The sequence below is a fragment of the Giraffa tippelskirchi genome, chromosome 5, assembly GCF_054371585.1.
Source record: "Giraffa tippelskirchi isolate mGirTip1 chromosome 5, T2T-mGirTip1v1.2.pri, whole genome shotgun sequence".
Taxonomy (NCBI): domain Eukaryota; kingdom Metazoa; phylum Chordata; class Mammalia; order Artiodactyla; family Giraffidae; genus Giraffa; species Giraffa tippelskirchi.
This window is the reverse complement of record NC_137279.1, coordinates 153,899,126-153,915,842: the sequence shown is the minus strand read 5'-3', so window position 1 is coordinate 153,915,842 and position 16,717 is coordinate 153,899,126. Positions and strand designations below refer to the sequence as shown.

The window sequence follows — 16,717 nt, the reverse complement described above, 5'->3', positions numbered from 1 at the left end:
ATGGTTTAAATAAGCCACAAACACAATGACTGCCTGCTTTCCTTTGGCCTGATTACTTGGAGTGAGTGTTTAGTTAGTTGTTTATGAAGTCTTCTATTACCCAAGCCTGTTGACTGATCCATCATTCTCTGACTAGGTGTCTGTTCTCTCTTCCTTTTTGCTGATCACAGAGGCGCAGCCCGGTAAGAACCCTCAACATTTTTACCTTAAACATGTATAGAGATAACTGTTGCCTAGGCAAGGTGGCCAGGTTGTCTTATTAAATTTATGATGATGCAGTGTAAATGAGGCAGACAAATGAGGTTTAGTGGCTGTAAGTCTCTGGTGTTATATGTGTCAAGAGCATGTTTTAGGATCATCAGAGCATGTTTCCATAACAAACTAAACTAGTTTAATACAATAGGTATCCCAGCTCCCAGTGCTAAATGTGAAAAATGTGGTATGTGTACACATTTGGTATGTGTGTGGTATGTGGTATGTGGTATGTGTATGGTGTGCATGTATGCAAGCCATGGAGATTATCCAGAAATCAGCATAAACATTTATAGCAAGGTGATAATAGAATAAGAAAACTGTAAAGAAAACAAGGAAAGAATTTGTAAGCCATGTTGTTTTCAAACCTAAATTTAATATAAGTCCTTGGACCATAACTCATATTTGTCAGTATACTGATATACAATCATACATAATCATAATTTTTATCTTGGGAGGAATAGACATGTTTTCAAGCCAATCTTTCTAGGTTGTCACATATATATATTTCATCACTGGAGGCAAACTTGTATTAGTTTGCACTGTCCAGAGTAAATCTTAGTCATTTTCCTCAGGTTGAAAGTGTGATAAATTTGAAGCAACAAGAAGAGTCTTTGCTATGTTTGAAATAACCTCCACCTGCCTGGTCAGTCCCTTGAGAGAGGTAATGGAAGTGAAATAATGCTCTGAAATTAGGCCTATGACAATTTGATCAATCAGTTACTCGTGGAGGCAAATATTCTATGCCAGCTGACAAGCTGTGGTTCTCTGATTAAGCCACAGAGTTGATTATCAAAAATACCACCTGCAGGGACTATATGGCTGATTCCAGTCCAGCAGTTGGGTAACGTCTCCGATTATGACAAGTTACTCCTTTTTTTAATAAAAGAAAAAGAGTGAATTAACTAATTCAAAATGCAGAAGTCTATTCACAGTCTACCTATAATGTCAGTCCTTTAGAGGAGGAAAATGTGGTCACTTAGGGAGGAGGACGTTTTAAAATCAATAGGCATTTTTCCTGAATGTGGTTTGTGTGGTCAATATCACCTTAACCTTGCTCTGGATTTGTCCTGCATCGACATCAAGGCCATCAGAGATCTGTATGCCAGGGGCAATGGGACTTTCTTTTCTGCTGATGAAAGCTTACTGCTGATGGTTCGAACATCTATTCCTTTTTAAATTGATGTGATTTTATTCTTTCTAATTTCTAAATAACAGTTTGCTTGCATATTTCTGCCATGTCTTGCTTCCTCTTGAATAGTGATTGTTCATTCTTGAGGAATATTTAGTAAAATATTACAGGGGCTTCTTGTGTAGTACCTCTCAACAATAAATGTCTTTCAAATGAATTGATACACTGGGAAATGATGAATACCAACAAATACCAAACAAAGAAACTGTGTATCTTTCTTGGTTTCATGAGTATTACCTTTTAAATAAAGGGGTAAGACAGAGATGAAAAGGTCTTCAATACAGCTTCTGGGGTCCCCCAACTCCTTAATTTCAGGTCTCTTTATACTAAATAGGTCCTATTCCCTCAATGTCAACCTCATGATTGACTACTTGGACCTAAAGCCAAGTCTTTTCCTTCAGACCTTTTTAATAAAAATCTGACTGTTTCAAGCTCTCCAACCTGAAAAACCATTTGAATTACATTTAAACAATTGTTCTCTTATTATGTTGTCTATGGAGTCTTATTTTCCAAAAGCCAACCTGTATCAAAACTCTCATAATGACCATAGCTGATTTAAATGATCATATTTATTTAATATATGCATTAATTCAAATAAGTGTGTTAACTTAATTAAAAACACTGATTTAAAATGTTTATTAAATAAAGTATTTATTAACTTAAAAAGAGTTTTCCTAATAACATAATAATCTCTATATGGCACATGTATGCAAACTACATTATTAAGCAAGACAAGCTGGAAAATATAGTTTGAGAGATTAGGCCAGTCACCAGAAAACATCTAGCGGATCCTTATTCATATTGAAACTGTTCCGCTATTGAAAATGATTTCAAAATGAGACAAAATTTTGATAAAACCTTAGCAAAGAGGGAAAGAAGATTCTTACAAGTCTGTTACAGAGATGCTGTATCTTGTCCTAAGTTGTTATGCTATCATTTGAGAGAAGAGAAATCTGTGACCACCAGGTTGAGCCTTCACTAAAGTAGGAGTAGAAATAAATGTGTGTTTGGCCATCACCCACCAAACTTTTAATTGTATGAGTTTTGAAAAGTTCCTTGTTCTTCCAGTTCCCCATCCTATACTCTGTCCCTGTCATTCTCCCAAGGAGGCCCTGCCAACCCATGCCCATCTTATGAGACCATTCTTCTGGTGGTCTACTTTTCTGGAAGCATCACTTCCTAAGAACCTTTCATGGTGGTTTTGAATCAAAACTTTAATCAATCCTTTGTTACCAAAAAAAGTTTCTGCTAGGGCCTTAAAAATGTCTGAAAATGAGCTTCTCAGATTATTCCTGCCAGGGAAATTTGCATTCCGATAGGATCACAGTGCCTTGAGCTACAGGAATGATTCCCACTTGATAGACTGGTGCCCCCATGGCAGGCATGTAAAAGAAACTGAGGTAGAGAGCGTGCGTGAGGAAGAATGGAATTCTCTGGTTCCCTAAATAGACCAGTCCATTCAGAGGTAATGCCTTCAAATTTTCCTTGTTTTTAACATTTTCCACATGAATCTTTAAAAATTGCATTAGTCAACTAATGACTGTTTCTACAAGCAGCTTATGGACTCCATTCAATAAGAGCAGAGACTACACCTCATACATATAATTTTTAAAAATTAAACATAAATTAAACTTGGATTTACTTTCTTGTATGCTAGATTTCAAGAGGTTTTTTTTTTGCTTTAATTTACTAAATCTACCCAGGTAAGGGTTGTTTTTTTTTTTTTTCTGGTTTGGAATATTTATTACTTTCCCTTCCTCTCTGTAACCTTTGAGTAAAGTGAAAAATTGATTTATATGTGGGTGTCTACAATTTTTAACTTGAATGCAATTCTGAAAAAAAATTCATTTTTCCCCATCTGCATTTAAGTTCAGTTTAATTGCAATGACAGAAATATACATATTGTACATATATGTGGTCTTAAACCTTATAGTGTCTATTTCTAATTCTAGGGTGCAATTAAAAGGAACTTATCCAGTAAGTATATCTTAGCTACCAGAAATAGAGTACAATTTAAAAGACGAAACAGTTCCTTGGACCTTGGAGTATATATACATTTGACATATACATTCTTGAGCTTGATTTTTAAGGCTGATGAATGTCTTACTTTTGCAGCAAAGAAATCCTGTAATGATAAAAGGGCTCAGTGGGTTCTGAATGATTAATATTTAAATCCTGAAAGTGAATATGTTTTTGGATAAACATTGCTATTTCCTTCCTTGGAGAAGGAAATGGCAATTCACCCCAATATTCTTGCCTGGAGAATCTCCATGGACAGAGGATCCCGACAGGCTACAGTCCATGGGGTCACAAAGAGTTGGACACAACTGAAGCGACTGAGCACGCATGCTGTATCATTTGACTTTAGAAATGAATTTAATCAAGTGTGTGTTTGCTAATTGGGGTAGGGAGAGGAGGAGGGCAGAAGGAACTGAAGGTAGCTGCAATGCCTGTTCTTATGCATTTGATATGAAAATTTTAGTACACCAAAGTGATGTGAGATAGGTTATAATATACACGTGGCATGATTTTCTTCTGCTGCATACAGCACATTCTAGGAAATTTTAAATGAATGGTTCCTAGTTAAAGGTATAACATTTTCTTGGCATTTCAAGAAAAGAACAGGCAGAGAATGCTGGATTCATGCACTGTGTACATATGGCCTGGCTTGGTATTCTCATATGGTAATTGAAATGCAGAACTAATCAAGGCACCAGGCTTTCAAAGAACAGTGTGTTATTCCACTAAGCTCTGCAGTGTACAAATCTTCCATTTGATGGCTTATCATGGTAATTCCTTGATAAGGTCTTATAAATGCCAAAGAAAATGCTACTACTTATGCCTAATATATGACTGTTGCATTGCCAGGGGAGAGAGTTTGTTCCTGGGTTTGTCTTGCAAAGTTTTCACATGGAGTTGCTTATTCATGGGATTTAAATCTCTAAGTGTTTTCAAACATAGCTCATAAGACATAAAAGAAAAAATGGTAAAAATATGCCTAAAAACTTTCTTTGTCCTATGCATCAGGTGAAGAAGTAGCGAGACCCAGGCGTTCCACACCAACTCCAGAGCTCATAAGGTGAGCATGAAAGATGTTAGTTGTGTTTTATGCAAGGTATCATGCACTGATAACAATGGAACAAATCTCCTTTGAGCTAAACTCTCAATATCTAATAACAAACGGTCTCCCTGAGTGTGTAGGTCATAGCAGATTTAAATATGTTGTCATTTCGCCTAAGTGCAGCCTGAGGGAGACCATTAAGGAAGTACTCTGTAGTCATCTAAAGTAACATCTATCAGAATATACAACTCTTCACTAATGAGAGAGTTAAAGATCTACAGGAAGACATCATTTGGTATGTGGAATACTGATCTGAAATACGATTATATTGCCCTACAAAGAGTAGCCTGTTATTATCAGAGAAATGTGAATCAAAACTACAATGAGGTATCACCTCACATGGGACAGAATGCCATCATCAGAAAGCCTATAAACAATAAACCCTGGAGAGGGTGTGGTGAAAGGGAACCCTCTTATCCTGTTGTTGGAAATGTAAATTGATACAGCCACTATGGAAGACAGTAGGAAGATTCCTTAAAAAACTAGGAATAAAATTACCGTATGATGCAGCAATCCCACTACTGGGCATATAACCTGAGAAAACCATTATTCAAAAAGACACATGTACCCCAGTGTTCACTGCAGCACTGTTTACATCAGCCAGGACATGGAAACAACCTAAATGTCCATCAACAAACAAATGGATAAAAAAAGTTGTGGTTCATACATACAATGGAATATTACCCATCCACAAAGAGAAATGAATTTGAGTCAGTTCTAGTGAGATGGATGAACCTAGAGCCTGTTATACAGAGTGAAGTAAGTCAGAAAGAAAAAAACAAATATCATATATTAATGGATATATATGGGATCTAGAAAAATGGTACGATGAACCTATTTGCAGGTCAGAAATAGAGATGCAGACGTAGAGAACAGACTTGTGGACCCAACGAGGGAAAGAGAGGGTGGGACAAATTGAGAATAGCATTGATGTATGTATATTACCATATGTAAATATGGTAATGGAAGTTGCTGTATAACACAAGAAGCTCAACCTGGTGCTCTGTGACAACATAGAGGGGTGAGATGGGGGACGGGTAGGAAGGAGGTTCTAGAGGGAGGTGACATTTGTATACTTATGGCTGATTTACATTTTTGTATGGCAGAAACCAACACAACATTGTAAACCAATTATTTTGCAATTAAAAGTGTTTTAAAAAAGAGCAGCCTGTTTACTTGGATACAGTTTTGTGATACATTCTACATCAGACACCAGAAGAATGTTCTATTTTGTTTTCTGATTTTGGCAAAGCATTATATTTCATACTGTGCAATCTTTGGGTTAAGTAAGTCTTGTGCACATAAGTGGTGTTTCCCTGCAAAGACTCCTATTTCTATCTAAAAGCTAGATCCTTTTACCTTTCCCTCCTCCTCTAACCCCTCTCCTCTTCTCTTCACCTCTTATCCCCCAACAAACACACACAACTCATTAGGATCAATGAGAGAAATCAGGTCTGGGGAAGAAATGGAGATGATTATGCACCTCTTGTTAATAATTGATTTAAGCAATAATTGGTTAAAAGGATGAGCATTGAAGTTATTACCCTTCTTTTCTCCCTGATTTCTCAATATTCTTCTCTTTCTGAGACATGCAATATTAAGGTGTTAGGAGGTTATAATTAGTCTACTGTGTAGGGTGGAGAGGGGAGGATGGAAGTTAAAAGTTGGTAGACTAAGTTTCTTATTCAAAGATGAACTTCCTGGTGGCTTGTTCCTTCATTTTCCTGTGCCTGATATTCACTGATCATACTCTGCATTAACTACAACACAGAGAGGCAGTGAAGACAGATTCAAATGGTTTTGAGATCTTATGAGAAGAAGGTGTTTTGCAGTAAACAGTTATCTTTAGTATTATCTCTTCTAGGTTTAGAGAATCTGATGCTTTGAAAGAGTTTCTCTCTGTCTTATTTCCGTTGGCCCAGCCCCCTGGCACCCCATTGAGAACCAGGGATCTTACCTCTTACCAATTCTTTTGTCCACATACGTTTGACATCTTCATATATATGCTTTTTAGTCCCTCCAGAGCGTGAGAGCATATTTATGTAAGTGCACACATACATCAACCTTACTGTGGAAGATATTTGAAAGCTTTATATCTCTTTTGACATTAATATTTCCTTTCTCTATGTTTTGCTGTAATGTGTGTGATTTAGCAAAAAACCTTTAGATGACACCACGGCGCTTGCTCCCCTCTTTGGTCCACCATTAGAATCAGCTTTTGATGAACAGAAGACAGAAGGTAGGAAAAACTCTGTGTATCTATGGATTTGTTTTTCTTTTCAATAAAGCATAACTTATCTAGAGTAAATGTGTTTTGAGGCAAGTTTTTAATGTATCAAATAGATCTTCATGTGAAAGAATAGTTCTGATCTAGGTGTGTTATCAGCATGGGAGTTTAGTTTGCAGACCTCTTAGTATTTCAGGATTTGAAATTTTACCTCCAAAGGTAGCTAAGAGCTAACAAGTTCACTCTTCAAAAGAGGTCAATAAGAATTACTGAAAATCTGTACAACTCACTGGTCGGAGAGTAGGTGGTTTATGAGCCAAACTGCCATCAGTATGGAGCCAGACCTTCAAATTCCTCATCATAATCACTGTCATTGTGATCTAGCCTCTAGACCACATTTTCTCTCTTGTCTACCTCATCAGTGGAGGTGTCAATTTGACTGCTCACAAAACAGACAGTTTGCAAACTCAAGACCCAGGAATGACCTTAAATCATTTAACAACTTAGAAAAAAATTGTTATGGGAGAAATATCATTTTGGCTGTTATTGTTGGATTTATCTACTAAATTTAATTCCTAGAATTAAATATTTTAACTTTTTTTTTCTTATTTTCCAAGTTTTCTTTTTCTTTTTTTTTTAATTGGTTTATTTTCTATTTTTTAACTTTACAATATTGTATTTGTTTTGCCATACATTGACATAAATCCACCATGGGTGTACATGTTTTCCCCTTCCAGAAGGATGGCTGTGAATAATGTATACCTTACTGACATAAAAGAAACTCCTTACGAAAGGGATCTAACCTATTCCTAAGATGTATGTAGGTCTAATGCATGGATCTCCAGCCGCTGTGTTTGACAACATGGACTGTTTTTTATAAAAAATTATTTGATTTAAGAACACTGAGTATAATAAAATGTGATTTTTCTAAGACCCATTGGTGAAGGAGATTAACGTGCTTAAAAGCATAATGAGTAGGCTCAGATACAATGACAAAGAGACTCCAAAGTATAATAAATTAAACAAGATAGATTTTATTTCTGTTTCATGTAAACAGTCTCAAAGTACACAATGTAGGACTGGAAGGGCAGCTCTGCCATCCCTAGTATGTGGCCTTCACCTCTGAGTGCAAGGGGGCTGCTCAAATTCTCATTATGTCCCAATCAGAAGAAAGAAGTGTAGGGGAGGACCCACGGAACTCACTGCCGATTCTTGTAAGAGCAAAACCTGGAAGAGACACACACCACTTCCAGCCAGAGCCCATCAGAAAGAACTTAGTGCCATCTGGCCAGCTAAGCTTTAACTGTAGCAGAAATGGAGAATGGATCCTGGGAGACAACTAGCAGGCGGCCACAACTGAGTATTTTTCAATAATGTAGTTAGGAAAGTGAATAAGGAACATCCCTAAACACTCCTTCAGTGATTTAAATGTCTGTAACTTAGAATCCATAAGGAAAGGGGGTCCAGCGTTAAGGTTGCTCAGTTGTCTTATTAACTCATCTGGGATCAGTCTCACTTTTAATGATATGTGTAGTAACTGAAGGTGGTTTGATTTGTTACATTTGAATCTACCTATCTAAAAATTCCATCATATATGGAAACCTGATATACAAAATAGAAAACAGTTCTTAGAAATCAAAGTGGTTTCCCACACTGAATCCATGGAAAAACAAAATGCTGTGTCAGATCATTGGACAATGTATGCTTTCATGTTAAAACAAAAAACAAAGCTAAGACCATCACTGAGGTTTATGGTAAAGAGGAGACACACATAAGCCTGGCTTGATTATTCTCTAGGTGGTTTCAGCCCCTGAAGTTCTGTAAAGTTCCAACCTTGGTACCAAGCATACTAGCTCTTCCACCTACTTTTCTTATCTACCCACTCTTACATTTTTGATTGATTCTTCTATCACTAGTTTACAAGGCCTGAGAGGAAAGTATTTTTTTTGGAGTTAGGTATGCATGCCTGGGATCAGATCTTAGCTCTTCTATTTTTACCATGTGTTGCCGAGCAAGTTGTTTAATCACTGTCATCTTTGGTTTCCTCAATATCAACCACGTGGTGGTATGGTGAAGACTAAAAAATCATAATAGCTATTGGCCTTGTGATAGGTATTTTGTGTACATTATATTGATATACCTTACCTCCTTTAATACTTTTAGTAAACTCTTAGAGATGGTTCTTACTATCTCTGCACAGAAGGAAGAGAAGCTCAGAGGTTACATGAATTGCCCAAGGTCCTAGTAGTTCAGTTCAGTTCAGTCGCTCAGTCGTGTCTGACTGTTTGTGACCCCATGGAGGTTGGGTCAAATCCACATCCAACTAATTCCAAGCCTGTGTTTTACAACATAATGAATTACAGGCAATATTACAGAGACCCTGGCACATGAGAGATGATGAGAACTAATGTATCACATTGTTACCACAGCAACAAAAAAGTCAGAAGGAAGAAACAAAAAATATAAGAAATATTAAATTCATTGCCCTTAGGCCTGATACCAATTGCCCTGATTTACTTTAGATGTCTACAGGCATGCTCAGTCACGTCCAACTCTTTGCGACTCTGTGGACTGTAGCCTGCCAGGCTCCTCTGTCCAAGGGATTCTCCAGGCAAGTACACTGGAGTGGGTTGCCAGTTCCTCCTCCCCTGATCTTCCCAACCCAGGGATCGAACCCACATCTCTTGTATATCCTGCATTGGCAGGCAGGTTTTTTACCACTGAGCCAACAGGGAAGCCCTTAGATGGCTAAGCACTTGTTTATTTTTCTGGTTCTTTTAACATGTTCACCAAACAATTTCTAAATAATTTAATTTCTCTTTATAATGTTGTAAAAGGCTTGTTTAAAGAAAGATACCATAAGACCCTTTAAAGGTGAGAAGCACTGTACAGAATTCAGACATTTTCATTCTTGAAGCATATTCTTGGCAAACTTAAATAAACCAACTTAAAACAAATGTCCATGGGAATAATGCCTGTATTTTCAAGTGGGTGCCAGAAATGTATTGACATTTAGAATGTCCTTAAGTGACCCACCAGGAAAAGAATGCAGACGCTCTGTTTTGCAAGTTTTTATTTAGCTATATGTCCACACACAGCTACCCCCTCTGCACACGGGCTCACACACACACACACAAACATTCACAGCCTGCTGTTTTTTCCATTCTCTGATTGAAGAGAATCAGGAACAACACATCTCTAAATTAATTTACTAGGACTGAGGCAAGGCAGAAATAATTTTGTGAAGCTCCACTTTAAATTGAAATTGTAAGTTCTAAAATTAGGACGTTTCTTTTTTCAACTCACCCAGGGAAATTTTCTTTTTATGTTTCCAGTTCTTTTAGATCAGCCTGAGATATGGGGTTCAGGCCAACCAATTAATCCAAGCACGGAGTCGCCAAAGTTAACAAGGCCTTTTCCCACTGGAAGTAAGTTATGTGTCTGCTCTGTCTGGAAAAATAAGTGACTCATTTTACTGTCTTGTCTGCATAGTGAAATTAGGCAACCCTTAGGAAGTCTACGTAAGCAACATTTGGACTGTTTAATAAGAAGAGATGTTATTCTAATAGGCATTAGAGTTAAGGGGCCTAGGATAGTCGGTTGAGACAAGAATAATACAATAAATAAAGTAAAATAAGTGACTTTGAACCACAGCTGCTTCTGTGTGACATCTCACAGGCTTATTCATGCATTCATTCAATAGGCTTATGTAGGCATGATAAGCAACTGGACTAAAGACCCTGCTATGTTCTAGGCATGGGCTGGCACACAACACAGAGCTAACCGAGTCAGATAAGGTCTCTGCTTGTCCTACAGAACAACTGAGGCTTCAAAGGATAGGGGACACATTGAGGGGAAAGACTGGAGAACGAGAGGAATGATGCCATATGCTAGAAAGAAGCTGAGACAGAAGATCAGGGCACATTTATCTCAAAGCAGAGCCATCAGCCCTGTTTATTCCAGAATGCCCCCAACCCCTACTCCAGGTAACTGGGGAAAGAAGTCCTGAAGAAAAAAGAAGCTCGTCAAATTTACCAAATATAGCAGTGAGAGGAAAACATACGTTTAAAGAATGAAAAACAAAAAAAGATTTACCTGTTGAAATTCTTAACTTTTCCCACACAGTGACAGCCCAGTTCAAAAGGATGAGTCTCTAGGTTGGGCTGTAAGGCAATACTTTTTCTAGCTCAGGGATTATTTCTAACTATAATTTCCACCAAAGGAATCTGTTCATTCTTCCTTGACCCGGATCATTTTGCTTTAGATTTCAAAAATATACCCAAATTCAAGACATTACTTTGAGAAATCTTTCCAGACTCAATCCAAGCTATAATATCCTGACTCTATTAAAAGCCCCTCACCCAGGCTGCTCTCATTTCCTTGACCACACTCTGGATTGCAGTTGCCTGTGACCACAATCTTCCTTTATTCAGTTGTAAATTCCTTAAGAGCAGAGGCTCATTGTATTCAACCCCATGTCCTTCATTCCTAGTACAAGTCACAGGACTTTGGTGCCTTTTGACGCTTATAAAACAAAGGAATGAATGAATGAAATGATGATATTATTGTTGCTATCATCTGACTTTCTTCTGACAAATTCCTATCATAACATGGAAGAATCTAAATGAGCTCTGCTTCAATCACTAAACTTTGAACTTAAAAATATGTATATATGGACTGCTAATAGTTATTCCTTTTCCAGTAGCAGAATATGAATGAAAGCCCAAATCCTGCTTATCTGGGAAATATTACATGACTTAGGGAGAAAGTGATTAGTAATGTACGGCTTCTCATCTCTTGGCAGCACCTCCACCACTGCCTCCAAAAAATGTACCAGCCACCCCACCCCGAACAGGCTCCCCCTTAACAGTTGGACCAGGTAAGCTTTATTTTTTCTGTCCTAGGATGGTATGGCAATCAGCAGTGGCCCTGGACCTCAACATGCCTTTGATGTGTTGAAATCTACAGGCTAGACTAAACGTGAAAATGATTGCATTTAGTTTGACTTCCACTACAGTTTACTATGTGCACTTCTTTAAGTATCACTCCCAGGTTTCACAAAAAGGTTCACTTGCTCAACTCATTTTTTTCTCTGTATAATTTTGTTGAACAAAGGCCATATTTATTTGTGAGATAAGAGAAATAAAAACTCAATATCAAAAGCCATTGTTTAATTGACATCTCACTTCACTGGACCTTATTTTAAATGACTGAAGAATTAAAAGTCTCAAGGCATAGTTCGTATTTTTCTAAGAGCTGATAAGATTTTTTCTAGAATTAATATTGTGTAGTCCACAATAATAATAAAATGCGTTCTGGAATATGCAGCATACAGGTAAGCTTGAGTGGTGCAGGATTTTTCCCAGTAGTCATTATTTATTATCCCATGGCAAAGCGATGTGTAAGGATGATGAAATATGACAAGGAACTGCAGCATGCCTTTAGACAGATGATTTCTAAGGCGTATTTTTACCATCTATTAAAATCAATACTATGGATTCCTACAATTTATAATGTACCTAGTCTTACTGGACTAGCAATTCAAAAGCAGTAATGGTTATTTTATGTGTCTGGGTCCTTAGAATGTAGTTCTTCATCACCTTTGGAATTCTATTGCAGCTTCATCCATAGCTATTTATGCAGTCTGGTGAGTTTGATAACTACAGAGGGGGTATTTATCAACAAGAGCAAATGTAAGACATAGTCACTGATGAAATTTATATTGACTCATACCCAACAGAGAGTCATCCAGCGTGTCACAGGTAAAGGTGTTTGCAAGTTCAAATCATTTTGGCCCCTTGTATTCTCATGAATATGTTAGAGATAAGTAAATCTACCAGCGGTGAAATTATAAATATTGTGGCCCAGGCAAACTGCTATCCCATTTATTTACGGCCTTGAAACCTTGAAGGTTAACTTTTTCCAAATGTGAAAATATAAGAGTACTAAGCCTACTCTTACAGCTAAAAGGTTATTTAAAGGTAAAATGGCTCATGCTTTGCAATTATTTAGGTAACAATTTCTAATTTGAATAATCTTGTTTTAAAAAATGGTACGATTCCTCACATTTCAATTGTTATCAACTACTTCCTGCCAAGTTATAGAAGATAGTTTTAATTTTTCTCTTATTATTGAAAAGAATTAAAAAGAATAGCTAATGCTAATATTTAAGCAAAACAGACTTTTTATTTCATGAATTCAGATATAGATGTATGTATATATCAGTTATGCCTATGGTATTAACAGGTTTGACTTGATGAGAAAAGAAATTATAAAAATTTTTTATAATTTTCTTCCCTATTAAATAGGTTTATATGTAACAATTCTTCTCAATATCCTATGTTTGTGGTGCGTGGGGTGTATATGTTTATATTTGTAAATATTCATGTGGGGATATCTCTTTAAATAATCTTTGTGCTGTGTTTCTGGTGTGTTCAAGGTGGAAAATATACAACTACTTATGATGTGGTAATTTTTTTTAACTAACATATATTATCATTGGTTTCACCAAACAGTTTCATTTAATATGCTAGAGTAGACAATCTTCATCAAATATGAGGGTGATTTTCAGCTATCAGTTCTTTTTCTGTTGTGTCCTATGTGTTTCAGTAGGCCAGACTTTCCAAAGGGACCTCCCTTTTGAAATTTGCAGTTCCAGAGCCTGTACACTTCTGAGAATGCCTTCTCAGAATGACCACCCTTTGCTCTCTTCTAAGCAGCCCTGGAGGGCAGTTGCATGCTCATGCTTCTGGTGATGGTAGATGTAGCCAAGTCAGATCACCCCACACAAGGGTAAATAATAGCAGAAAAGGTAATGTTCACAATATAGAGGCAGGGAACTCTCTCCTCCCCTTCAACTGCAATCAAGGTATTTTTCCATCATGAAATATGCCCACCTTGGCACCTCACAAGATAACCTATTTATCAGGCTTTGCCTCACCCCTCCCACTTCCTATACAAATAATTTTAACAAAGTCAATTAAATTTTAAAATCAACTACTTTAACCACAGGAAATGACCAATCAGCCACAGAGGTCAAAATTGAAAAACTACCATCCATCAGTGATTTGGACAGCATTTTTGGCCCCGTGTTATCCCCCAAGTCTGTTGCTGTTAATGCTGAAGACAAGTGGGTCCATTTTTCTGACACATCCCCGGAACGTGTTACTCCAGAGTTGACTCCAAGGGAAAAGGTGGTGTCCCCACCAGCTGCCTCAGACAACCCAGCTGACTCCCCACCTCCGGGCCCCCCGGGTCCTCCCGGCCCCTCAGGACCTCCGGGTCCTCCTCGCAATGTACCATCGCCGCTCAATTTAGAAGAAGTCCAGAAGAAAGTCGCTGAGCAGAACTTCATTAAAGATGATTACTTAGAAACAATCTCATCTCCTAAAGATTTTGGGTTGGGACAGAGAGCAACTCCACCTCCCCCACCACCACCCACCTACAGGACTGTGGTTTCATCCCCCGGACCTGGCTCGGGCAGTGGTACGGGGACCACCAGTGGTACGTCTTACTGTTTGAGTGTGCTTCGTGTGACCGGGAATGGCCGTGGCTGCTGCAGTGTGAGCAACACCCTCCTCCTGCCTGGCAGTTGGCTTTAGAGCTTCAGCCATCCCTCCTTTGGTGTGGGTGTCCTGTGCCCTGTGGCATGTCCTAGTCCATCGAATGCTCGCGGTCATAGTGCAAGTCTGTGGATGTGTCCTGCCCTGCACTCCTGACCCTTAGGAGTGCCCTTCCACCCTGCAGATAAGATCTCTATTTTGTAAAGAAAGCTGTGATGTCATTTTTAGAATTCAGGAAAGTTCTAGAAAGACAGGTTTCACAGAAAATGTGCTTCAAGTTAAATGTCTGATTTCCTCATCAGATGCCTCCACAGGGGCTCCAGTTTGTTTTATGTTGTTTTTTTTTAATTTCTTCCACTTTATTGAGATATAACTGACAAAATTATAAGATACTTACAGTGTACAATGTGATAATTTGATACACACATACATTGTGAAATATTCTTCCCACCAAGTTAATACACCCATCACCTCACATACTTACCTTTTTTTTTTTTTTTGATGAGAACATTTCAGCTCTACTCTCTTGGCAAATTTCAATCATACAATACAGTGTTATCAACTATAATCACCATGTTACACATTTGATCCTCAGACACTATTCAATTTATAAGCGTATAAATCTGTATTTTTCCAAAAGCCCTGGTTTTTGTAGGTCTATGTGTTTTCTATTTCTTTGTTTTTTTGATTGGGGAAAACTATGTTAACTTCTCTAACTATTTCAGAGAAAAAGAAGTAGGATTTGAAAAGGAGATTTTAGAGGACAGCAAAAAAGAGGCTGCCTTATTGCATCTCCAGCCTAATCAGGCTGCCACTGAAACAAACTGCTCTCTGATATCATCATTTGACAGGCTAGTCAGCCTATAAGGTCAGTTCTAAGTGTGGTGACAGGTGATGGAACAGTTTGTCACAAATGTACCTTTTGGGACTCTACATGGAATCTGATTTTTTTGGTTTTCCTGTTTGAAGCTTCATTTTGTATTCTTTAATGATGAAAGGATGGGAACTGCCATGCATACCCAGGAAGGATCAAGATATTCCTAATGCGTTCTTCTTCTGTATCACTCATTCCATTCGTGCTCGTGTTTGTCTACCAAGATCCTCTGGTGCCTTCTCTCTTGTTCCTGTCCTTTTGGTTAGGTACCTTCTCAGGGGTGTCAAGGGCTATTTGTTTTTTATTTGCTTTGAAAGAGGTGACCAAGTTTAAATTATTCAAATCTATTAAGAGACAGCAAGGAAATATGTTTGTTTCTGTTCTAATAGTCATCATTGCTTCTGCTTTCAAGGGCACATCTTTCAGTGTTTGCTCTGCACTTGCAAATTGCTTTGAGCTCTAAAGTGAGAGCATCCAAGCTGATCGAGGAGAGGACTGGAAAATCTTCTGTACTGTACACAAAATCAGTGTTTTGTATCACAGGTATTCCCCTCCTTCACCAGAAAGGGAAAAGAGTTCAATACTCAAATTTAAGTTTGAAAAACTGTGCTAAAACAAAATCAGCAGGTTCGTTTACCATAGGGTCCTAGAGAACTTTTATTTTGCCGATAAGAACAACAGCTATAGTTTCTTTTCCTGGCTTCATGCTAAGAACTTTATGCACATCATTTCATTCTTACAACAACCTCATTTTACAGATATGAAAACTGAGGCTCATGGATGTTTAGTAATTTGCCTAAGTTTACAGTGCTAGAGGTGATAGACTTGGTATTCATTCTCAAATCTATCTGATCCCAGGCCTGTGTTCTTAACAACTATGCCCTCCAGGAGCCCTTGCAAGGTTTAGTGACAAAAATATCACAAACTTATCGGACCCTGACATGCACCTATATTACACAGTGTCATCAAGATCACCAAAAGTCTTTTCTCCAAACCTACTGCTCTGTGCTCCTTTCTGTATTTCTGGGAGGTTGAAGCCCCACCTCCATCCTCTATTTCTTTTTTAGATCTTTTGGGGTGATATAAGGGTCCTTACCTAACTGTAAAGATAATAAAGGGCCTCTAGGTAAAGCCTCCAGTTCAGACCTCAGCCCAAAAGAAGCTGGTTGTCCTCTGTCAAAGAGAGACATGTTTCCACTGTCTTGAATGGGGCTCTTTCCTGGGCCAGGCTCTGAGTCTTCTGAAATTGCTTTTCAAGGAATAATACCTTCTCTCCAGTGGCCTGGTCACTATACTCTAACCAAAGTAAACAGCTTTAGTTGGGGGAAGGGAGGACAGGACAACTTGGTTACTCACCAGGCTCCTCAAGCACCTTCTACAAGGTTCTGGGATATACTTGATTAATTGAATTGATCATTGATCTAATGAATAAAGAGAGAAGCTCTAGCTTTCTTTCTGGAATCCTTAGCAGTTTTGTTGTCATTTTAAT

General features: G+C 38.0%; 1 protein-coding gene across 21 annotated transcripts in view; it reads left to right on the top strand.

Moving 5' to 3' along the window:
• Positions 1-16,717, top strand: part of SGIP1 (SH3GL interacting endocytic adaptor 1) — a 233,782-nt gene that overhangs the window by 149,215 nt on the left and 67,850 nt on the right. For 14 of the 21 annotated variants that reach the window (XM_081490832.1, XM_081490827.1, XM_081490837.1 and 11 more), the window contains 5 exons: positions 3,397-3,421; positions 4,472-4,523; positions 6,719-6,804; positions 10,128-10,220; positions 11,597-11,671. In XM_081490832.1, coding sequence (XP_081346958.1) covers positions 3,397-3,421; positions 4,472-4,523; positions 6,719-6,804; positions 10,128-10,220; positions 11,597-11,671 — 331 coding nt within the window. Of the gene's footprint in view, positions 1-170; positions 183-3,396; positions 3,422-4,471; positions 4,524-6,718; positions 6,805-10,127; positions 10,221-11,596; positions 11,672-13,803; positions 14,296-16,717 lie in introns of all 21 variants that reach the window. The other 7 variants (XM_081490816.1, XM_081490822.1, XM_081490821.1 and 4 more) reach the window with 2 other exon arrangements.